Below are 25680 nucleotides of genomic sequence, written 5' to 3' on the forward strand. Positions count from 1 at the left end.
CTATCATTAAAAGCTGTTTAAAGACTTTTGTCACAGTATAGGAGAAAGGTTCAGCAGCATGAATGCATGAATGCATTGTAAACCACTGTGTCTGCAGCATCTTCAATGAAAAGGCAAGTAGACAAAAACACAACCAAAAAAGGATAACATTTTCTCTCCCTCACTTTACAGCTCACAGAATCTGTCCTGTCCCTGATTTTTTTTATTATGTCTTTACTCGCTTGGGTGACTTGTAATTAGGCTGAAAGTCAAGATGCTCCTGAAATTTACAAGCTGTTGCTCTTTTTTGAAACGTTAAGCATTAAGCACGCAATCCTGCCAGTGTGGATCCTGACCTCCAATAACTAGCACTGAGTCAGTTCATGTTCATGTTCTCTCAATAGAGAGAACAGAAATTTGCATTTAGGAGTATGAACTCACACCTGCTGAAACAGAGACTGCAACCAAGCTGTCTCCAAAAACCATAATTAATTTCTCTCTTTTGTACAGAGAACTGGTGCTAGCACAGTGCCAACATAGACAACAATAGAATCAACATTTGAGAGTGAATTGAGCAAGAGTTGCTTTAACAGCACAATGGCAAAGCTGTAAATGACCTCGTTTAGTATTTAATAAACTTTTGTAACTAGATTCTAAGGAAATCACAAGTAAATCAGAGACATGTCTAGACATTGTGCACTTCTAAAACTCTGTTGAAAGGGGGAAATGTCTGTAATGTAATTCAGATTTAATTATAGAACATTTCTTGCCACCCTACAGGAAACACCTCTGAAACTCCAGGAGGGAAACACCACATGGAGGAGGATTAAGGGTACAGTCATCTGCTATTGCAGATTCAGCATGAGAGAAAAACGAGACATGAGCTGATTCTGATTATCGGCCACTCGTTGGGCCCAAGATCTTGTTGCTCAGCGCACATCTGGACTCAAGGAAAAATAAGTAAATCATCTTGAAAAGTTTGCCTTTAATCGGGGAAGGATTTTTCTGAAAACATTTTACAATATAATAAAAAACAGTTTTACAAGGCTTTCTGGCTGCAAAGAATCTGCAACTTTATCTAAGTTTAACTGATATAACCCACATTGGTGCTTTATGCCTTTTTTTGCATCACCAAACCTGTGTTTCTGGCGGTGCAGACAAACATCTGCTCAGAACATGGCTATCCCCAGGTACAGGCTGATGGGAGAACAATGCAACCGGTGTGCATCCTCTGCTCAAGTACATAAGCTTTGGTAAAGAAGATGAAATATTGACCAACTGATACAGAGATTTAAAGATCTCTACTATGTCTGCTGGAAACATAAACATAGTAAGACCACTGTTTACACAGATAGTATGTTAGCTTAGAGTTTCTGTGTCAGTCTGACCTCTCATTCCTTTGGCCAGTAAACATGTTTATTGGTCTTTTTGTTTTATGTAGGTTGCATCTGATAGTACAACCAGAAAATTAAGCCCCCCCCCTCCACCACCCACCCGCCCGCTCTAGAACTGCAGACCATATGGACTGTCGCTCAGTCCAGGCAAAATTGAGTGAAGATCCAGAGGAAGATGCAGAGTTGTGTTTGAAGTGTGTGTGGGGGTGGGGGTGGGGGGTTCCTGGGTTGGAGTCTGGATCTGATTTGGGGACTTACGAAGCTCTGTTATTCAAGAATGAAGAGAAGAATTATGCTGAAACCTGTTAGGGCAAATCTGCATCAGAGTGTTCTACAGCAGGCATCCCCAACCACGGTCCTCGAGGCCCGCTGTCCTACAGGTTTTAGAGGTTACCCTGCTTTAGCACAGCTGATTATAATGATTGCAGTAGACCAAAAGCCTGTTAATCAGCTTCCAATTAAAATCAGCTGTGCTGGAGCAAGAAAACCTCTAAAACCTGCAGGACAGCAAGCCTCGAGGACCGAGGTTGGGGGTGCCTGTTCTACAGGGACATAAAGAAAGCACAGTTAAAAAGTCACAAAGATAAGTTATTTCAAACTTTATCAGAACCTGCAAAGATGTTTTCTGCCACCACTAAAATTTAAATGTAGGCATATGGACCTGTTGGATTGAAACTTCTCACACTAAAGTGTTTTGGAAAATGATTAAATTTTATTACATTTCCACAGCAACTATTAATGTACTTTTGGGGGATTTAATGAGACGGACAGAGTTAGAAGATGATTTGGAAGCTTCAAAAAGGTTTGTATTTTGTCAAACACTAACATGGATGCCACAGAACACACCAGACATGTCAGGGATAAGATTACTATAGTCGTTAACTTTTTGCGTGTGTGTTCTAACTACGATGGACTTAATTGTGTCTGTATCTGTCTTTCTTTAGTGTGTGTTGTAAATATCTTAATTGCCTGTGACATCAACCTGCCAGGTGGAATGCAGATGGAAATTAGCCAAAGGCTATAATCTGGCATACTTCCATTGTCTAATGTTCATTAATATGCATTAATATGCATATCCTCTATTTTCTTTTCTAAATGAATAAAATCTAAATAAAGATATAAAAAAATATAAGGCAGCCTTAGTTTAAAGAAACAAACAAAACATAACCAGGTTTAAGCATTAACGAGTCCTATTCACTTAAATATCTGAAAAAGAAGGATTTTGAAACCCGCACACTTACTTAGGCTACGTTCACACTGCAGGCCTTAAAGCTCAATTACGATTTTTTTTTTGTTAAATCTGATTTTTTTTGCCTTGCCACTCACATTTCCAAATATATGAGACTTTTATGTGATCTCCTGTGTAAACTGCATTCATACAGCGCAAATGTCCCGCATGCGCAGTAGAGGACGTAATGACATCACAATCCAGCATGCTCTGTGTTCACGGAAGTAAACATGGATGGTAATGCCAGAGACATTGGGACAGGGCAACTAATTGCACCTTTTAATGGCCTTCATAGAAAAGTGGATCGAGGAAACCTATAGCTGAAAAAAGTATATACAAATACATCTAAAGAAATTGGGATATTGCATAAATGTGCAAACGTTTTTATCCAGTCATCTCAGACAGAAAAACGGAATCCTGTTTTCAGATGAAAGTAAATTTTGCATTTCATTTGGAAATCAAGGTAATACAGTAATGTGGAGGCAGGATGGGTGTTCACAGAATCCTGCCAGAATCCTTTTGGTTTATTTTTTAGTTTCTTAGTAATTTTGTATCTTAGTAGTTGTTTTTCAACAGTGTTGTGTTCTTGAGTTACTCTCTGTTGCCCCCTTGTACTTACTTCCTTTTTCTTACTTCTTCCCTTCTAGTTAGTTCTATCCACACCTGCGCCATATCAGCTCGTTAGCCCATCCTTTGTTCTGTTCCCCATACAGTATATACACAACCTCTGCAGTTCCTCATTGCTGGTTTCTTGTTGATATGTTGCTTCATTGCTTGCTCCCCATGTGTTGTTTCTCCCTGGTGTCTCCTGATTTTTGTTCTCTTAATTTTGTTCCTGGATTTTTGCCTCAATCGGCAGGGGAAATTTATTAAATCAGCAAAAACTAATCTCTGCATTTAGGTCCTCAAAAACCTCCACCAAACTTTGACAAATTCAAGTTGGCTTAAAATCCAATGTGAAGTTTCCATTGTCATTTATAAGGTTAGATTAAGATACCAGAAATAAGTACTGGGCTTTCGTGAGAAAAAAAACCAATAAGAGGCAGCAATACTTTAGACTGAAGGAGATATTCACTTTTCGACAGGCGAAATGTCGAACACCTGCACCCGCAACTGCAATGGAATACTTTTAGATTCAAACATATTAAATTTCAAAAGTGACTCATTAATCTGTGGACAGGCCTTCAAATTGCTGTTTATAGACACCTTTCATCTATTCCCCAAAATTCTCATTATAAAAAAGATGGGTCTTCCATTATTTCACTAGGTGGGGGTGAATATTTGCAGAAATGTATTAGCCTATATGTACTTAGGGGGAAAAAAACATGTTTAATATTCTACTTAATAATTAAACTCTTATTTATGTTACAACAAAGTAGTACAAATAGTAAAAATGCTTATTAATAATCTTTGCATGAGTCAGTTTTATTTAGTTTTTTTTTTTTTTTTACTGTACTCTTTCAATTTCACTGGCGTTTTAACAAGATGAGCAACCCACAATGAAAACTTAAAGCACACTGACCTCGGTTTAACGTGACACAGTAGTTAAATGAAGTTATCAGACAGTGAAGTGCACAAGCCAAATATCCCTCCGTGATGTCACGGGTAAGTCTGCTGAAATCCAACACCACCAGCTGGTTTAGAGTTGTGATGGGGTGAATGCGGGTCCACTCGCATCGCTGCAAGTCGAGGCACATAGCTGAAACCAGCGCCTGGAGGAGAAGACGCACACAAGTCAGTCTCCTGTTGTGTCCACACTGGAGACATTCTCTGGATCCATCAAAGCAATCGTGCACAGATCTCTTGTCAAAGCGGCTTCTGATTTTTTTTTTTTTCCCCAGCTTGCTTGTTGAACTGCTGCGCGTCTTCACTTTTGGATAAAAACAGCCAGATTGTCCTGCGCGCCGCAGAGCGCACCAGATGTTTTACTTTCTGAAAAGGAAACATCTCACCAGCGTAGTGAAATGAAGAACTTCTGAGGTGGCCTCCACTCTCTGTCCACTGTAACGCTTCTTTTTTGGTCGTTGCCAGAGGGTTAGCCCATGTGCAGGCATCCCATTGAGTGCAATTCTATTTTCGCCCAGATCTCTGCTTCCTGGACAAATGCATACAAATGCATTTAGGAGCCCAACGGACAAGGAGTGGACACGTTTCCGCGGCTGCAACGTAAGTTTCAATAGACAGTCATGCATGTCTGTGTAAGCATTAATTTAATTATTGTTCCATTGCCCAACAGTAAGAAGTTTCTGATTAAATTAGAATCTGGTCATTAATATAAGTATCATTATTAAATAAGCATTTTTCTGCTCTATATTTGCCATCACCACATGATAACTGCACCCTTCTTGTATTAGCTGCACTTAATCTTTAAAATATTGCAAATATTTCCTCAGATAATATCTAATAATCGCCACCAGACGTCAATAATCGGTATATTTTGTCAGAAACTGTAGAGTTAAAACACAGATGCAATAACATGAATGAAGAATGAATGTCTAGGAAACACTGATGTATATTTAACATTGAGATAAATCATTTGTGTGTTTGGAGTTGAAAGATTTTACATTTGCCTACCTTAAATCTAGAATTCCTCTTTGGAGTGTATGTTTTTTAAATAAAACAGGTAGGTTTTTTACCACAGCATTAAAACCACAGCTGCTTGAAATATCAGACCTATGCAAAAATTAGAAAGGTTTTATACAGTAGTGACATTTGTATCCTTTATTAAAGGTTGTCCAAAATGACTCTTCCAAATATCATCTAAAATAATATTAGATCCTCTCTGGGAAAAGCATTTTTTATGAGTGAAAATGAACAACCTGAGCTCATAGATGATTATTGTATTTCCTTGAAATCACAAAGCTGGTTAGTGTGAGTTCTTCCATTGTTATGCTATTAAAATCCCCCCTCTTTTGGAGGCAGGGATCCACCACTATTGGCTGGTAGGCTAGATACAGCCTGACAGATTAGTCAAACACTTGCTGATGAGATGTTTGAATCAAAAAGGATAATTTAGGTTCATGTAGGCATAGTCTGTACCAGTTTCTTTTTTTATGTAGGGCTCTGTTGGCAAAGGTGCCTATCATCATTGGTTTTGGGCAAGAGGTGGGGCATTCATAATGAGATTTTATATGATAGACCAATGCCAATTAGCACGTATGTATGAATGGCAAGGTAAACTTTACAGGGTCTTAACATATTTTTTACAAAACAACAGAGAAGAAAAAAAACTGCAGAAAATTGCTCTGTCTAGTTGTACTTTGCCATTTGTAGAATCAGTCAAGGAAATCCACTTTTAAAATGAACCTATTTGTAGAATAACTGAAGCTCAGTACAACCTTTCAGACATTTCAACATCTTTTTCTGAATCTGACATTGTAGCATGGCATAGACAATTCTTGTTTGCAGTTTGAAGAACACCTGCTTGCTTCTAATGATTTCCTTTAGCTAACCAAAGAGCGTTTGCGTTATAGGACTCATCCAATTACACTAGTTTTCACTAGAATTGGATGGCGCCAATGATCTGCATTGGATGGTGCACATGATGTGAAATAACTTTTTATAAACATTAAACCAAAGCCAAGACTAACGAGTAACGTTTGTTTTAAAAATGTAAGAAATAGAAAGTACAGATATTGTGTGAAAATGTAATGAGTAGAAGTCAGAAGTAGGAAGAAGAATAAGTAATGGAGTAAAGTATAGATACCTAAAAAGTGTACTTAAGTACAGTAACAAAGTATTTGTACTTCATTACTTGATGCCTCTGTTGTTAAATAAGTACTAATCTATATATAATTATTTGGATTCGTTTCAATTAAGTATCCTTCCTGAAAACATTCTAAAATATTATTCTGTGACAAAAATGTGTCAGTCATCAAAACACTCTTCCTTTCTCTGATGTTCGTATCCGCCAATGATTCATGAGACACTGTGGGCATTGCTCACCAGGCATTTCAAGCTGTATCTACAGTCCTTTTAGTGAACTGCATGTAATTTAACGGATTAGAAGGTTCAGAAGCCAGGCGATCTTAAAGCATCTTAAACAAATATTGAAATTTTGCAATAGTGTTTTAATTCATAATCGGCATAAACTATTATGACAACAGATGTATGTGTTGTTGGATATCCAGTGGTGCCATATTTTTCATTTCTAAGCAGCAGACGCAACAATCTCTATGAATGTGAAAATACACAACACCTCTTAGATTTTAATTGGTAATGAAAAATGTCCTTTCATTTTACAATTATGCACTGCTCTGTGGCGGTCTGCAAGTTTTACAATTCGAGGACCCATTTTTCCCCTCGATCCAGCTTACTAGAATGCATTTAGAACTGCAAATATTATGTAATTGATTATTATATCTATAGCTAAAGTACTGTCCTACAATATCACCATTGTGGAACAATAAAGGGGTTTTCTATTCTATTCTAAAACCATTGCTTGGCTATTACTTATTTTTGCCAAACTTATAATGAGCCATTCTAGGAATTCATAAGAGCCACAAGAATAGGGTTCCTCAGGTCTTAAGGTTCCTGCAACTTTTAGACACATCTTTCTTTAGACTTTTTTAAGAGTTATGAGTTTCACTTTATGAGATAATCAGTTGGAAAACCTAAGAATAGAGATATCTGTACATTAGGAAAGAGCTTCAAAGTATGATGGATGATAAAATGTACATTTCAGACACTATTCAGCCAGTTTTGTCCACACATTGTTTATAATTTCTATTTAATATGTTTTTAAAGTAACCTGCATGGTATTTTGAAAGATTTTCAACCTTTTTTTGCAGTGGGTTTACCCTCTACAGATTATTGTATCTCAGGATTTTTTTTCCATCTGTGTGACTTAGCCTATTCCAGTCTTCTGACATCTGCAGCTCCTTCTGCAAATGGAAAGAAAGCAAACCAATAAACATCAATAGAAGTTTACTCACAGCTCTTTGTCTGTTCACTGTTTTGTGGACTAGGTCAATCTTTGCCTTGGTCTGCTTTGACCTTTTGAATCCAGCTAAGTGAATAATAAGAATGCAGTATGACATTCTGCTTCTTAGAATACAACCACATTCATTTTTGCATTAGCTGTCATTTTTGGGGGATTATAAATCCTTGCTGTTTCCCACTCTGGAGATGTGACAAGTATTCAGATTTTTTGTGGCTTTTTTTTGGAAGAGGTGTCAAACTCATTTATTTCTTTTCTTTCATATTCTAGTAATTTAGATCAGAAGTGAGGTACAGAAGCTGAAAAGCAGCCAGCAGGAGAGGGATGCTGGCACAAGATTAGTTAGTTCCCTGTATCTTGGAAAGTGTGCAAAACATGCAAAGACAGAACACCCTATCAGCAGTAGTTGTAAATGGACTTACTCTTTAGCTACTCTAGCACTTTAACAAAGAGTTCTGAATTTTTAATATTAAAGCAGCCTCTTCTGATTCCTCTTCTTTCACCTATTCTAAGACATGGCATTTATTGGTTTTTAGTTCATTTTTGTTGAAGGAATGGTATTCATTTAGTTTTCAGTTCATTTTTAAGGTAAACTCATACCAGATTTTATTTTCTGATAAATTGGATGTTTATAACGTTATATATGATAAATGTTTATGAGCTAGATTAGTTTATGGCTCACTTTAACCAGGTTTTTACATTCTCGGTGTAAAAAGACACCTGGTCTTTTTTGTTACTGTCTTGACATTCAGTTTGATTTAAATTTGGCCACTAAGGGTTGATAAAAATCTGTATCATTATTAAATGTGAGAATAATAAAAAATATCTTTTTTTAATGGATGCTTTTTAAAACCTAACAAGTTTACATTAATCTCATGAGTGCCTGGTGCTCAAACTGTATGGCTTGAGTGACAGTTTGCTGGAACTGAGTCAGGTCTTGCAAATACTGTCTGTCTGTCTGTCTGTCTGTCTGTCTGTCTGTCTGTCTGTCTGTCATGGTTTTGGTTCTGTTTAAGTTTTCTCTTTGACTTATCATTATTTCCTTTCCATTTTGTGTCATTCTACTTATTTTTGATTGTATTTCAGTTCTTATGTATTTCTTGATTTCTTGTAAGCTCCCTGTTTCCCTCTTGTGTCAGTCTTCTTTCCCCTAGCTCCCTTCTAGATTCCTTTTTCCACACCTGCTCCCAATGTGCTGATAGCCTGGTCTTTGTTTTATATCAAGCAGTGACTGTTGGTTTATTGTCATTTCTTTGCCCTTCTTGTGAGTCATCTTGGTTTTCAGTTTTTTTTTGTGTGGATTTAAGCATTTGCATTTTTGTTTCTGTTGCCACCTTTTAAATTAAATCTGCAAGAAACCACCTTCAGCTTCAGTCTCTGCATTTGGGTCCCCCTCTCAAACCTCCCCCCACACATAGTGGTATTTCCCTCAGTCAACAGAACTCTGTCTAGGACAAACTTGTTGTCTTACGTTTAGCAAGAGCTGGTAATCTGCTGCATTTTGCAGCCTTTGCTTTCTATACAAAATGAGAACAGGAAGGAAAATTTTGCATGTTTGTCTTAGTTCTTTAATTTTTGGGAGGGTTTGTAAAATGCCATATAACAAAAAGGTTAAAATTATTTTTACAACCTATTGTGCATGTTGAACTGCAAATAAATACAGTACTTTGCACAATTGTTTTGAAGCCACAAAATCAAGAGCTTAAATAAAAGATGGTATGAAAACATCGCGATCAGAATCAGATGGTTGGATGTCCCACACATTTCAAGAGAAAAGTATACAGTTAACAGTTTAATATACAGTTATTCCATTATTTATTTTTTATTTTTTCATTTTAATGTATGTCTCTCATTGTATTTTTCTTGTCCCTCAAGCTCACAGAAACACATGGATCTTTGTACACTGGAGGCAGTGATTTGCTTGTCAAATTGCAAGGGAGAATGTTGTAGAACTTATGCTGCTGTTTGCCGTCATGTAAAATACTTGCATGTGATTTACTGAGGAAAGAAAACCCACGGAAATTTGGAAAGTTCTATGGAAGTAAATATATTTTCATAAGGTTCCCTTTAGATTTGAATGGAGGCATTTTACCCTCAGAGTTGTAAAACGATAGCTGGTTATAGTGATTGTTATAACCTCTAAAATAAGTTGTTTCTGCTGATCTGATTGATTTCGTTGCAATTTGAAAAAAATAATTTTCAGCTTTATTGTGAAAATGATTTGACACTCTGTATGGTATTGTGAAGAGGTCTTAAGTCACTATTTATTCATTTACATTTAGTTAAAGAACCAATAAGTTAGAAATTTACCATAAAAAAAAAAAAACATTCACATTTTGTCAACCAGGGTGTAAGTAAAACTCCGTGTAAACATTCGGTCCCCTCCATATTGTCTTAGTCAAGTTTATCTCCTTTGAAATCCAGAGGTAGAAGATGTGACTGCTTTGGTGCAGCGTGAGCCAATTATATGAGAGCTCCTAGAGTTGCCAAAAAAGGGTGCAAAATTAGCTATTTCATGTTGACAATAGGGGCAGCAGCCTGCAAACATGGAAAACAGTAAGAGAAGTGGACCATCCGTCCAAAGTACAACACTTTCTGTGGATGAATCATCTTCAGTTGCAGTCTTAAATTTGGCTGCACAATGTTCTTGTCTCTCCTGACTTGGCGACCTAAACAGCACTCTACCGAGGGGAGTAGGAAAAGGTTGTGCTATCTTTTTTGTGTGTTGTTCCATTTAGACACACTGTGGCATTATTACTTTTTACTTGTTTGAGGTTGGCTGTAATCTTTTTCTTTTGGGTTTGTGAGTACAAAGTTAGTAACTGCCCTATACTGCCATACCTGAAAGCTTTAAGAATTTAGATGTTTGTGTTGCTTTTAGTCCTAAAATCCAACAGGGGATTATTCAATTAGACTGAGCGATAATTATTTAACTTGTGAGCAAAACATGGGCTAAAACTTGGACAAAATCAGCTTACAAAAAAAGCACTAGGTATAGAGAAAACAAACCATTTGTTATCAATTTGATGAGTTTTCTGCACTCGGTCTCCACATTGATGATTTAAGCAACTGTTGTATATTTTGTTCATATTTACTCAAGTACCAGATTGCTTAAAGGGGTCATAGAATGATTATACAGGGTATTTGGTGCGGATCCTTAAGGTATCTGAATAGGATGTGTAACATTGGTTGGGCTGAAAATGGCATATTTGCATATAAACCCTAGAAAAGGTTTTCTTCCTTTTATGGTATGCTCATAAATATTTAGATGAGCTTTGGGCTGATTGGTTGGTTTACAACGAGCGCAGCTGCTGAGCAAAGACGCATCATAGCAACAAGCACTCACTCACTGAAACATCGAAATTGTTGATATGGTAGGGTGACCAGATGTCCTCCTTTTCTCGGACATGTCCTACTTTTCATACCTAAAAAAATGTCCTGGGGGAATTTCTAAATCGTCCGGGATTTAGTTTGACTACAGTGCAGCATGTAGTCGAAACACACCAGGCACTCGAAACCAAGCCATCAACTCCGGGGCTGGTCCGGGAACCCCGGCCGGACGGGGGCATTGAGCTAGTGGGGGACGGAGCAACCGAACCCGACCCGGTGACGGTAGCCTGGACAGAGGCAGCCCGTGCTTCCCCCCACCTGCCGCCCCTTCGGCTGAGGACGGGCGACTTGTGGCTCTCTGGTGAGGTCCGGTCCAGTCAGTCGATACTACTTACCCCCCAACCCCCTCTCCTTTGGGCCAGTAAACATGTGGGCTGGTCTGTATGTTAATTTCGAGGCGTGACAAAAGTACAGGCCAGAACCAAATAAGGCAACATCCCAATTTACGTCAGTTCGGGGCTTCGTCTGGATTTGCCCGTTTTATGGTGGAAGTCTAGAATTGTGAGATTTGCAGAGAAAGGAGGTGTTGATGGGGTTTGAACTCCTCTGTATGTCCATTTCGCCCACTGAACTATCGTTATTAATCTATGACAATGTAAACTCGGTTTTGCATTCAATGACCCCTTTAAAATATTCATTAATTTACAAGTAAATTATTTTAGTCCAGATAAGATAAGATCAAAAATCCAATGACATACGTCCTAATGACTGCTCAGAAATCCCTTTTTTTTAATATATATATCTTGTGCATGTCTTTCAGTTCTGCTGCTCTCAGCACAGTGAATAGGTAGGCTGGTGCAAAAATACGGACTGGAAATAAACCTGGCATGTCCTTGTGTGTTAGCACTAAGGTTGTGTTGAAAACACAGACTGGATTTTTATCAGCATGGTATTTGTATATTTAAATAAGTGAAATGGAATAGAGTTTTAATGTCAGTCATTTTTATGTGTGAGAAATTGTGGATATGGAGTGAAAGCGCGTCAGGACAGTGTTATGTGTGAGTCTCACACACAATGGGTGAGAGTTGACAGTCCTGCATTAATATTCTCTGCATGACTTTCACCTGCACATTCAGATATACAAATATCAAATTTTTCACATCTACAGAGAAGACAGGCTTCTGTTTAAGATTTGCTGGTTGCATAAGAAAACTAGCTTTTATATGTTATATGAATAAATATTTTCACTGCAGTTCCTGTGTGTATATATGATACATTCCTAACATCTTTAAGGTTTCAAAAAATTTGGACAAAATATCCAAATCTGGCATCTTCCATGACACATTTATCGTAAAAAATTTAAAAGAAAAACTTTGTTGTAGATTACTCAACGCCCCTATCAGTTGCTGAATCAGCACTCTCTCTTGTATGCTGAATGAACATATACCCTTCTCAACCTGCCACAGAAAACATAGCTTCCAGTAAAATACTTTCTATCTCTGCACCTCCCTTTTCTTAATTTCAACATTTTGGAGTGTACTTCACTCTGCAGCACCAATACCAAATAGCACTCTTCTAAGTGCAACATACTGCTGACTATTAATTATCATAGAGGAGCATAAGGTATAGTTTGTGACCATTTCTTTAATGGTTTCCACTGATCATTTAAGAGATCTTGGTTCATTGGAAATTTCTCTATGAACTTAAATATAGGTGACATGAAAAGAAATGAAAATAATTAGAAAATTAATAGGATTTAAATGTTTCGTAAAAAAAAGATTTAAAGATGGTTGGCCTATATTGGAACATTAACCACGTTGATATTTGTGTGTATCTAAATCTTTATACCATGAATACTTTTTCTATCTTGGTTTCCATCAAGTTATAAATCTTTGTGTTCTTTCCATAGAGTTGCAGATTTAACAATAGGTGCTTTGTACTTTCTTAGAACTGTTTTTTTTTTTCTTGGAAAGCCTTGTCCTTGTCAGTGGGATATATAAGCAGTCACATGTTTAATATATTACAGGAGGTAAAAAGGTCACTTGAACAACAGTCCTGATGGAGAATCCCACTATTTTTTCATGGCAATATATCTTATTAACATAATTGTTTCCCTCACTAGGTGGAACTTTCTCCTGCTCCTGTCAGTATGTTCAGCAGTATCTGCAAAAAACAACTACTCTGCTCAAGGTAAATGGCAACACCTCAGTACCGTATGTGTCATCCTGTGACATATAGAAGACATGTTTAGTTTGTGTGTTCCTTTTAAATAATTTGTATCATTACTATTTATACAAATTTGATTATATTTGAATGAAAAGACATTCATTGCTAGGATTGGGCATTTAGTTTTGCAAAAAAAAAATTGATTTATACAGCTTTTTTTGACATTTATTTTAGTAACTTCTATTCACAGTGTGTACTGCTCCCCTCACTGAATGACTAGAATGCCCCAAGGGTGCAGAATTTTCCCTCTTGCATTGTCATTCACCCACATACTGTATTTACTGTAAATCTCACAAGCCAAGCAAGAAAACTCAATCCATTGTAATACATGGAAGAGGATTGCACACAAACTTAAGAGGCAGCTTCTCTTAAAGCACAAAAGTAATAAATTGCAAAATGGTAAAGTATACCCAGAAATGATTAACCAATTTGTTGAGAGAAATACATTCCCTCTGTGTCTCTGCACTGAACTCCATGTGAACCTAATGAAAAACATTGTTTTAATGTGTCTTTTCTGTTTACGTTTTTTCTTTCGCCTCCCTACTGCTTGGAAGCAAGGCAGCTGACTGAACTATTTTCTGTCCCCATCAAAAACAGTAGAGATACAAAATATCTTCAAAAGTATAATAAAAACAAAAGTAAAATAAAAAAAAAGATTTTTCCCCTTTTGTAATCTTTCTGTCTCTAAATGCATGTATACAGGTTAAGTTGAGCACTAAAAATATTTCTTTAAACATTCTGGAATTAATTTGGATGTTTTTACTGTGCATACACTATTGAAATTAACAAAATAAGAACTAAAAAATGATGATCTCCCTCAATTATGATAATTTTAATTTTACTGAGCACTAGCAAGTGCGCAGTATTCTAATTTCTAAATTTCAGCGCTCCTGAATTCAGCTTTATTTTTTAGACTAACAGTAAGAGTATACAGGTAAAAATTATTTTAGTAAGGATTTTAGCTCTACATTGAGAAAATATCAAAACAAAATAAGTCAGCTTGGACTTTAGAAAAAGGGGTTGTCAATACTCACAAAGGAGCAAGTTCAACTAAAGTTTTTACTATATTGACAAATGTCAAGATGTGGAAAATGTTTTTTTTTAGAGCTGAAGCACAGAACGAGCCAGGCAAAGATTGGAAGCACTCTGAAGACCTTGTAAAGAAGACTTGTGACAGAGGTTTTTAGGAAACCCCAAACATCACTAAGAAATGATTCAAGCGAGTCAGAAGTATCCTAACTAAAGACAGTTATTACACTCTATTACTTTTATGTTGCCAATTACCCTCAAAAATACATCACAACTTGGGAAAAACTTTCTAGAGGAGATGGAAGTGAAAGTTACTGATTGACCTATAAAAAGTCCTGACTTGTCTCCAATTGAAAATCTGTGGGAATTATAAATATAAGTGCATGCCAGAAAGCCATCAAATAAGAAGGAGTCTGAATGTTTTGCCAAAGAAGTATTGGCTGGGATTCTTCAGGAGAAATGTCATAGGCCTGTTGAACACTACAACAAACTATTTTTATCCAGCAAAATCATCAACAAATAACTAAAACTATTATGGTACTGAAAATGTTCCTCTTGGTCTATCCACATTTCCTCATGCTATATTTTACTTTGTTCCAATTGTGTCTCAAAAACCCCAACAGCACTCAGAGACTCTTGTTATATCAATGGCATCATGTTTGATTTATTTGTTGTTACACAGGTTGGCAAGTTTTATAGAATAATATTCTAATCAATGATATTGTGTTTGAAAAAGATACTTATTTTTTTTTTTTTTTTTTCCGAAAATTCAGTTTGAGATCTGCGTGCTATTCTCTACTCCATGCCAAAAGTGAGCAGCAGACCTGTCATTATGTAATGTTTTTTGGGCTTTTGCCAAGCTGTGTCTCAACTTGACCAAATTCAGCATAAATTCTCCCTACATGTGAAGGCGAAAAAGAATGACAAGGCATTTTTATATAAAGACCTGGTTGCAGATTGTTTTGATAAACTTTAAAAGCCAGTTCTCCGAAACCTTGTTCTGCCTCATGCATTTTAAATTATTTCTATCCATCTGGACTGCAGCTGCATTTATCTTTTAGAGAGAAAAAAAACAGAGAGTACATCACGAGTGTCTCTGGGAACCTTTATTAATAGCACTGTGTTTAATCAGCTTTCAGATATGTAAAAAAGACATGTCCTAGGCAGAGCTCCCAAATTTCATGTTAACAAAAAGCTGTTAAATATATTTAAACTATTACTATTAGGAGAAATAGAAGACAATCCCCAAAAATCAGACATGGACCTGTAGTCTATTGTCATTGTTTTATAACCTTAATTAGAAATATCACAGTTTTGGCATATCACAGTTTTTATAGAATAATTAAGATGATCTCAGTGATTAATTGAAAAAAAAAAACAAATCTACATTTATTTCTATATGGGCAAATTAAACATGGTGAGTAGTAAATAGAATTATTTTTTTTTTATCTAATGCATAGTATGAAAAAATATATCACATTACCCACAAAATGTTGGTTTCATCTCAGTACTGAGAATAGTAACCCTTTCTTCATGCACTTTGTAGAGTAGCTTAATTTTATATTAACAGATAATATTTGACTGCTTAATGCAGATGCTTATGTACAACATAACATTAAACGTATGCACCATGATAAGTATGATGGAACTCAATTTATTTCAATGCTATTGTCCATTTTTTTTTTTTAGTCTAACAGGATGTATGTAGCTACTATAATAGGCCTGTTCTTTGATTCCAAGGGAAGAAGAGGAAAGTCTGGACACCGTAATTCCTATGCTATCAACTGAATTAATTTTAGAAATAGTATTAAATCATAACATTGTAAAACATTGCTGTTCCTTTTAAGATACCATTAAAAATAACAGATTGTTGTTTAAAGGAGGGTTTCTGAGTAAAAGTATATAAAGAAACCAATTTTGAGTGTGTTCTAAAGGCAGAAATTCTAAGCATGTCTGGTACTGCAACTTGCATGCCTCAAGAGTTCAATTAATTTCTTACATTTCATTTGCTTTTAGTTTCATGGATTCTTTTTAAGGTGCTTAACCCGCAAAGAAATGTCTGATACTAAGTAGCTTTAAGACCATTTGATATAAAAATAGTGACTAAGCCATAGCATGTAAATCTGACCAATTTCCCCTATTTTCGACAGGAGTGGATATTCTTTATCAGCTGGGACTTACAAATCAAAGCAGAACAGACATTTCCAGCAATGGGACAGCGTCGCCGCATACAACTTCCACCAATGGTCCCCAACCTTTGAATATCCCAGTTCCTGGATATGGGGTGGTTTTCAATGCAACATCCCTCTATGAGATCCCAGCAAATAGTCTGTTCCATTCAGACTTTGGAGTTGAGTTTTCTTTTGTGATTAGCCTAAGCTCCTGGCGAGCCAACAATGCTTTTGTTTTTAGTGTCAAAGATAGCAGGGACAGACTCCGTTTTGGCATTCAGCTGCTTTCACAGAAGGTAATAGTCTACACTGCAGAGAAATCCACAAGCTACTTCAACCATAAGTGGAAGGATGGACAGCAGCATGCTTTTGCTGTTGGTGTCCGAGCGCAGTCAGTGTCCTTCTATGAGGACTGTGGAGCAGTTCAGCAACGAGAGCAGACTTTGGGGAGGTCTCAGAGACTGGGAGAATCTGGGAATCTCTTCACATTGGGTAGGATGAACTCAAAGGCAGTTCCATTTATTGGTAAAGTCTGCCAGTTAGACATCTACCCTTCAGCTCAAGCTGCCGCAAACTATTGCAACTACCTTAAAAAACAGTGCCGGCTGGCCGACACTTATCGATCGTCTTTTCTGGGTTCTGGTTTGGATTTAGAAGCTAATGACAGCCCATCTAACCCTTCAACAATGCCCCCTGTAGGAGTACTAGCTACCCATCAACAACTTTCCAACAAAGTTCCAACAACAGACCAATTGTTGCCAAGTAATCAAGTTAACATACAGTCTTCAACTCTGAGCCCAAGAACAGAGCTATATCCAAGGAAACAAGACCACATTTTCACACTGAAACCTTCAACCTCCCCGTCCACGTTTTTGTTTGAGCCTAACAGCCTAACACAAGCAACACTAAGTAGACAAGCACAGGGCCTCACCCACAGTAGAACATTCAGTACAACAAAAATGGAGTTCGCCAAAGAAAGTGAACCCAAGGCAGATACGGATCACACAGAGATAAGTACAAAGGAAGGGAGAAACTCTAAAAATCTACATGTAGAAGATTTTACAGCCCTTACATCTCCAATCATGCAAACCCAAGCAATAGAAGGACTCAGGGACAACTTTAGGCACTCTGATCTCGGGCCTCAACAGACTCACCGAGTTCTACAGTCTCATCCAAAAGTCAATGGTACCACTTTGTACAGGGAACACCAGGTGGACTCTTCAGAACATCATGGTCTGGACGGCAGCTACGAAGACCAGGACTATGGAGGATATGATTATGGATTTGAGGAGCCAGAAATATTTTATGAGTATGAAGATGGTTTGAATGGTCCCAAAGGAGAGCCAGGCCCTCCGGTAAGTGATTGATGTATGACTTATAATTTGTACGACCCTGCAGAGCTTGTTTTTTTTCTATGCAAAAGGCCAAAAAATCTAAGTTAATTTGAGGCCTTCCAGTGCTTATTGTAATATAGCTTTTTAGAATATGCACTGGATACATTGAATATTCTAATTTACCATGGTGTTGTAATTGAAAAGTTTGGTTAATGAAGACAATAGCCTTGCCCTTAATATTTTGTACTTAGGATGCACTATCATGGTGGAGGAGTCTGCTTTTATGCTAAATTTAGCACCTCATTGAATAGAAAACTTAGCTATAATTATATTTATAAGTACCTTCAGAATACAGTTCTTGAAATTACAAATGGTTTACAACAGTGCCATGTAGCTTAGTGGCTATTGGACAACTACCATGCTATTGATTTACTTTGATTTAAATCATTCAATCATTTCAAATAGTTTTAGTAGGGTTGAGCATAACTCTTATGGAGCCCCAACAAAATTATCAATTTGACACTCTAGAGAAGGGGTCACCGACCAAATTTACCTCAATTGGTCATATGAAGTTCACCTGTACTGTCCACTGAGGTTCACTTAAACTTCATGTAAATTCAGTATTTTCTTAATGTTTTAGTATAGTCTTTTTCAAATGTATATAAATAGTGTTATTAAAAAAAAGAATAAAATAAAGTTTTAGATTCATTTCAGTTTATTTATGTAGTGCCAATTCACAATATATGTAACCTCGAGGCAGTTTACACAGACAATACAATGAGCTCTTACTTTCAGTTTTCTAACTGGTTCACTGGTGAGTTGTGCTATTTTGTCAGGATACATTGTTTGTAATTCTTGGCGTTAACAGGCTCCATGATGATAAATGAGCAGATTGTTTCATTCATCAGTTAATTCCAGTTAATAAGATGAATTGTTTCAACCCTACAGCCCTCCCCCCTGCTGTTTATAATTCTAAGAGTGCGTTTGAACTGGATTTGTTCAGATTTTATAGAAGAATGAATTATTACTTCAGAAGGATTTAAAACTTTGTACCAGTTAGAAGTGTTCAAACATTTGTAATAGAAGGATATTGCATGCAAAAGAGTGGTGGGAAGAAGTTTTTGTGTTTTTCCTCATATCTCTCCTGGTTATTTGGACCATGATGTACATCATCATACTTAAAAAAATAGTGGAGGATTTTCTTTTTCCAGATGGATCATCAAAATAATAGGTCCTCCTAATTATCAATCATTCTTGTGATATGTTTACGTAAGGCTGTCTTACGTGCTCGTCCCCATTTTCACTTACTTGAGGTGAATCTGACATAGTGGAATAGATGCAAATCTTCTTTTGGAAAGTAAGCTTGTATGAGTGATGCAAACAGCAACTTTTAAACAGAGTGTCCATGAGAAGAAATGGGCTCTGGCATAGTCTCACACACGTTTAATAGGCAGGGTTGTGCATGTGCATTTTTATTTTTTTTAAGATGAAAGGGCGGGTTTTGTTAAAAAATCGCAAAAATCCTCAACTATGCCTTTAAAGTAACTGGTGTTTTGTTGGGAGTGATGAGGGTACCATTTTGAAGAATCAGCTCATATTGGCCCTGTAGCCTGAATGACTTTAAGTATTATTGATTATGTGTTAGCTACTCTGACAGTTTAGTTGCAGGCATGTTTTGAATGTTGGATCAGCTGAAGGTTAATGTTTGCCTCTGGGTGGTCAAGTTTAAAGAGTGAGAACTTATGCCAAACCCTTTGCAGTCAGACTTTGAAAAGTTGTTTCCAAAGCAAGTTTTCTTTAGAATCATAAAGGTAACAAAGGCAAAAGTGAAATGATTCAGATAATGTAATTAAAAAAACTTTTGGCTTTATTAAAAAAAACAAAAAAGGTTAATATCTTACAAGGCCCCTTCTTCAAAGCAGACATGTTAAACATGACAGCATTCTGCAGTATAGCCATTTTTCACTCTTTCGTGAAAAAAATAGCTGCGCTTTGATTACACTTTGTCAATACTTTGTTAATGTTGAGAAATAAAAAAAATTTGCGATTGTTGTGTTTCCATTAAATAAGAAATGCAATCAAAGTTACATGTGAATTAGTTTGATCACATGATAACTCATGAAAAAACATTATGTATGTGCCATCATCCTCCTACCACTTCTTCATCATCATACCTCATCTGCTTTGGCTTTTTTTTGCCGGTAACATTTGGTTGTTGACCATTTGACTTGTATGATGCACATACAGTCTTTTCGTGGAAGTTTGAGAATTATGCGAAGAGAAATTAACACCATTTGAAAAATCTCAATCTTTTCATTTGCATTGCGAAATCCAATCAGGGACTAGATTTCACTGACCTACAGTGAAGGAGGCAACAGAGACAACTTTTTATTAATCAATGTTGAAGATAGAGAAAATAATGTTAACAAAGGATGAAGAAGGTAATACTCTTAAGAGGTTCTAGGTGGTTTTAAAAAAAGGCATTTTAATTTAGCCCTAGAAAGAGTGTTTCATCATCCTACCTCCATGACAGACACCGGCCAGCCACTGCTTTTTCTTCTTTTCTGGTGAGCTGCAGCCTCCCACCCACCTTTAGCACTCTGTCTGCCCACCGGAATTATCCAATCTACTGCCTGTATAGCTAGCCACAGCCAGGCATGGAGCCTTCCCTGCTCTGGCTGTGTTTCCTCATCAGGCTTCTCAGAGCTACCGCTGTCCTCCTCAATTATCTTCCTGAGGTACCCAGAGCAAATCTCAGGGAGAGGCGGTGACTTGCTCTGTTGGGAACATAAGAAACAATCATATCTCTGACGTAAGATGGAACTTGGCCACTTACAGTAAGGCTTTATATATAAGGAGAATGACTTTAAATTCTTTTCTGGATTCAGCAGGAAGCCAATGAAGAGAAACTAGGATAGGAGAGATATGATCTCTATTTTAAATTTTCATCAGAACTCTTGCTGCAGCATTTTGGATCAGCTGAAGGCTTTTAACTACAGTTTGTTGACTTCCTGATAGTAAATAATTATAATAGTCCAGCCCTGAAGTAACAAATACATGGACTAGTTTCTCAGCTTCACTCCTGGACAGGATATTTCTAATTGTTGTAATATTACACAGATAAAAGAAGGAAATTCTAGAAACCTCTTTGATATGGGATTTAAATGACAGGTCCTGATCAAAAATAACACCAAGATTTTTTTTACTTTATTATCTAAAATCAATATAATGCCATCCATATGAAGTGACTGACTAATCAGCTTCTTTTTCAAAGACTCAGGTCCAAAGACTACAACTTCTGTTTTGTCTGCATTCAGGAGCAGAAAGTTAAGAGTCATCCAGTTTTTTATCTCTTTAAGACATGCCTGTAATCTATGTAATTTGAATTTATAGACAGATACAGCTGAGTATCATCAGCATAACAGTGGAAATTAATTCCATGCTGTCTAATTTTCTACTAATTGGGAGCATATATTTACTAAAGGGAATTGGTCCTAGCACTGATCTCTGTGGTACTTCACAGGTAACCCTGAAAGATGAGGAATATTTATCATTAACATGAACAAACTAAAATCGGTCAGATATATTCGATTTAAACCAGTCTAGTCCCTTTACTTCCTACAAAATAGTGAAGTCATTTAAAAAATATATTTTTGTCAACTGTATCAAAACAGCACTGAGATCCAACAGGACGAGCACAGATACAAGTCCATTATCTGAGGCCATTAGAATATCATTAGTGACTTTCACCAGAGCTGTTTCAGTGCTATGATGAGCTCTAAAGCCAGACTGAAACTCTTCAAAAAGTTTATTATGGTGTAAGTGGTCACACACTATTTTTTCAAGAATTTTAGATAAGACAGGACGATTGGATATTGGTCTAGAACTAACAAAGTCATTTGGGTTGAGAGATGGTTTCTTAAGTAAATGTTTAATTACAGCAACCTTAAAAGCCTTTGGTACATATCCCTGTAACAGGGAGAGATTAATCACATCTAAAATGGAGGAGGAGATCAAAGCGAATACCTCCTTAAATAACCTGGTTGGAACTGGATCTAATCTACAAGTTGAAGGCTTAGATGAAGACAGTAGTTTTGCTAACTCTAAAAGTTAAACTGGATCAAAGCAGTTTAAACCTGGTTCAGATTCTATGACTACCTCAGATGATGCCTCACCTTCCAGGGATAAACCAATCATAGTTAGATGAGTGCTAATTATCTTATTTTTAATAAAATCAATCTTATTTGTAAAGAATCCCATAAAATCATTCCTGCTAAGAGCAGGTAGTATGGACGGTTCAATGGCACTATGGCTTTGGGTGAGTTTTGCAACTGTATTAAAAAGATATAGGATTATTCTTATTCTCCTCTATTAATGAGGAGGGTCCAAAGTATGATGATGAGAATGTGTGGGACTATTCATATTTTGAACAAAGCCAATAGTGTCTAAGATAGCATTAAAGGCTGCACTTAACCTATCGCATTCAATGTCAGCATAGATGATAAAATCCCCCACTATGATGCCCTGTCAGTATTCAACACCAAATCAGATAGGAACTCTGAAACGTAATCTACAAATTCAGAGTAAGGACCTGGTGGGCAATACAAAGTAAAAAAAAGAAGAGGCTTTCTTGCTTCGTAATTTGGATGAGGGAAACTAAGGGTTAAATGTTCAAAAGAGTTGCAATTATTAACTGCCTTTGGAGTAATCAGTAAGTCAGACTGAAAGATTGTTGCTACTCCTCCTCCTCAGCCAGAATTTCTGGGTATGTGAAAAATTAAATAACTAGAAGGGGTTGCCTCATTTATGCTCACATAATCCTCTTGCTCCAGCCAAGTTTCTGTATGACAACATTAATCAATGTGATTATCACAAAGTCATTAACTAGCAGACTTTTGAAGAAAGAAATCTTATGTTAAATAAACCACATTTAATCATTTTAACTTTTTCCCCAATTGGAGTTATTTTTATTTTTATTAGATTATCATGATTCACTCCTTTGGGAATCTTTTCTAATTTATTTGATTTTGATTGTGGGCAAGACACTGTCTGGTTGGAGTAATGAGTGGGTAACAGTAGAGAAGCTGCTGAGAGTTTGCACCCTGGCTTGTCAGTGTTTTGGAGGACTTATAAATTCGGCCAGATTCCTAGAAAGAGGAGCTGCACCATCCAAAGGGAGATGGATGCCGTCTCTCCGAATCAGACCAGGCTTTCCCCAAAAGGATTGCCAATTATTAATGTAGCCCACGTTGTTTTCAGGACACCACCTAGACAACCAGCGGTTGAATGACGACATGCGGCTAAACATGCCATCACTGATCAGGGAGGGGACCAGAGAAAATCATGGAGTCTGACATTGTTTTGGCAAACTTACTCAACGAAGCAGCACAAATTTTAGTGACCTCTGATTGGCGTAACTGGGTGTCATTACCACCAACGTGAATAACAATCTTACTGTATCCTGCAGAAATTCTCAAACTTATCTATCTCCATCATTCCAGTGAAGCCACTTTCCCACTGAAAACCTGTGTTTTTTAAAATTGGGTTGACCAGCTCACAATCGGCTTTTAGCTCTTTTCGCATTTGACCGAAAAGCAGAGTCTGACCCCCTGCAGGCAAGTTGTGTTGCCATTGTCCGCCACCACTGCGTATCTGGTGACAAGCATTGCACCGGGTGAGCCTTGATGATGTTCACAATGCAACGGAAATCAGTGAAGTAAATAATGGAGAGTAACATGGGCATGAGCCAGAGCGTAGTCAGTATTCTTTATTATTTCACTCTTTTAGCTGTCCCAATCAGTCTTACTAGTACTCCACCATGTTAATTGAAGGTAAACAGAGTTGTTTTATGGAGCTAGATCGTTCTCAGTTTTCACAAATACACATATGTGATTCATACATGCACAGGACAAGATCCGCACATGCACAGCTCGATTCATACAAGCACAAAAAAAAAAAAAACACTCATGCAAACACACAAAGGAAAAGACTTACAATAGCACAGAACAACTGACTTTTGCGACTCCCTTTGAGGTGCCTCGAATGGAGGGGATGGGGATGGGTTGCACCAATCACTTGTATAAACCAATCACAAGAAAGTACTCCACATGGGACGACACCCCCAGATCCCACATCCATCACATATGTGTTTTAGTGAAAATTGAGCTTATCTAGGTCCATAGTGTTTCAGCTTGTTATATCAGAAGCGACAAAGGGTGTGTTGATGTTGGGTTCAATGGTGTCATGTTATTTAGCGGGTCAACCCGCTTCTGGTGTCCCCGCAGCACGCCCATCAGTGACAAGGCGATTTTAACGAGGCTTGCCGAGTAATTTGACCAGATTTTTCGGCCAGTGTGAAAGGGGCATAAGAGATGTTGGTACTGAGAAACTACTACTTAGTTGATTAGTTGGATTAAGTTTTTAACTTTCCACATCAGTAAATGTGTTATGTGATATATATGAATCTTTATATAATCTTATGTTATTTCTTATCATTAAGAATGAACAAATTCACAATAATAATTAGAAAGAAAATCTAATGGTGTTTATTCAACTGTGTGGTTGCTTCTGTTTATCTGGCCTGCACTGTTTTGGTGTAGGTGTGGTAAAGTTCTGACTTTTTCCATTTCTCTGATGTGGGAGTTTAGGGGAACAAACAGATGTTTCTTCACTAAAGTTCCCTTAATGATGATTTACCACACTGACAAACAAATGTCAATACACAAGTGTTACTTGTTGGGTTGCTTGCTGCTGTAAAATGTTAAACACAGAAGATTACATTTAAAAAAAAAATAAAAAACAGTATATAGTATAGAGCATTATAGGACATTTCTTTCTTTTTTTCAGGGTGTGAGGGGTAAGTAAAGGCAAACCATGGCAACTTTGTTTTTTTATAGCACATTTTGGTGCCAAAAAAAACTCAAAGTGCTGTAAAACACAATTTTTATATAAATGATTATTTAGATAATTCTAATACAAAAGTTGTATCGCTCCTTTGTTTCAGCACAGTTAATAGGATATGCACAGTATTTGAAAGACACATTATGGCAACGTTATTCTAATTTACAGTGATACTGTGGTGAAATTTAGCATTACTCTCTGAAAACTAAGTATTTCAATGCTTGGGGATTTTTTTGTTAATTGCCGGTAATATGAAAGTCAGTGTATAAATATCACTTAACATATAAAGTAACTGGAATATAACAATGTTGACCAATTCCAATTAGTGCATAATGCAGAAGTAGCATGAAAGTGATATCATTTTTTATTGTTTGCACAAAAACATCTGAAAAGTTTGGCTTGCATATACTTTCAGTGTTGGACTTAAAAAAAATTAAATTGGCCTAATTGTGGTTAATTGATAATTAAAATAATTGTCAACTAATTTGTCATTTGAAACGAAGGACTGCATAGGGTAATTGTACTCAGGTTATTAAATATGCCATTTGCTGAAAGCACAACCCCCTTACAGCAGTAATTAAAGGTATTGTGGAGGAGTTTTTTAATAGACCCGCCCTCTATACTTAAAAAAAATGCATGAGCCACTTTCTCTTTGTGCACGCCCTGTTTAAAATGTGCTGTACTCATAGCTCATACAAGCTTACTGTATCCACATACAGGGGGACATAGTAACTCCGTTGTAGGTCCGTTGGCCACATAACTCCTCCTCTGTGCAGCGCCATTTCTGTTATTAGTCACCACTGTCGGACAGGCTATAGATAGCGGGCCGCTGTGACAGCAAATCCTATAATGCATAATCAGAGCTCTCTGCGCAAAGCATTCTGGGATAGATACGCCTCTTCTGAGGCCTTTCTTTTCTTCTCATGCACTTCGTAGACACTTTTTCACTTACAACCCTTGGCCATTTTCAAAGAACGGTGGTGAGCTTCAATGGCTGTGTGAAAACCACAGCACACCAAACATGCTAAAAGTGACATGCGCAGAAAAGATAGCTAACGGGGCGAGCACGTAGGACGTGACCTTACGTAAACGTATTACTAGAATGATTGATCACTTATTTAGATGATCCACCCGGAAATAAAAGATTGTC

At 37.0% G+C, this 25680-nt stretch overlaps 1 protein-coding gene across 1 annotated transcript in view; it reads left to right on the forward strand.

Annotated features, from left to right (window-relative positions):
* Positions 1 to 4178: 4178 nt before the first annotated feature.
* The window catches only part of LOC107095194 (collagen alpha-1(XXIV) chain-like), an 87223-nt gene continuing 65721 nt past the window's right edge, over positions 4179 to 25680 (forward strand). Inside the window, exons 1-3 of the mRNA XM_015391187.1 lie at positions 4179 to 4767; positions 12993 to 13060; positions 16276 to 17651. Of these exons, the coding sequence (XP_015246673.1) occupies positions 4715 to 4767; positions 12993 to 13060; positions 16276 to 17651 (1497 nt within the window). The 5' untranslated portion in view covers positions 4179 to 4714. The remainder of the gene's footprint in view (positions 4768 to 12992; positions 13061 to 16275; positions 17652 to 25680) is intronic.

Source organism: Cyprinodon variegatus, unplaced genomic scaffold, assembly GCF_000732505.1.
Source record: "Cyprinodon variegatus isolate N-32 unplaced genomic scaffold, C_variegatus-1.0 Scaffold528, whole genome shotgun sequence".
Classification (NCBI taxonomy): domain Eukaryota; kingdom Metazoa; phylum Chordata; class Actinopteri; order Cyprinodontiformes; family Cyprinodontidae; genus Cyprinodon; species Cyprinodon variegatus.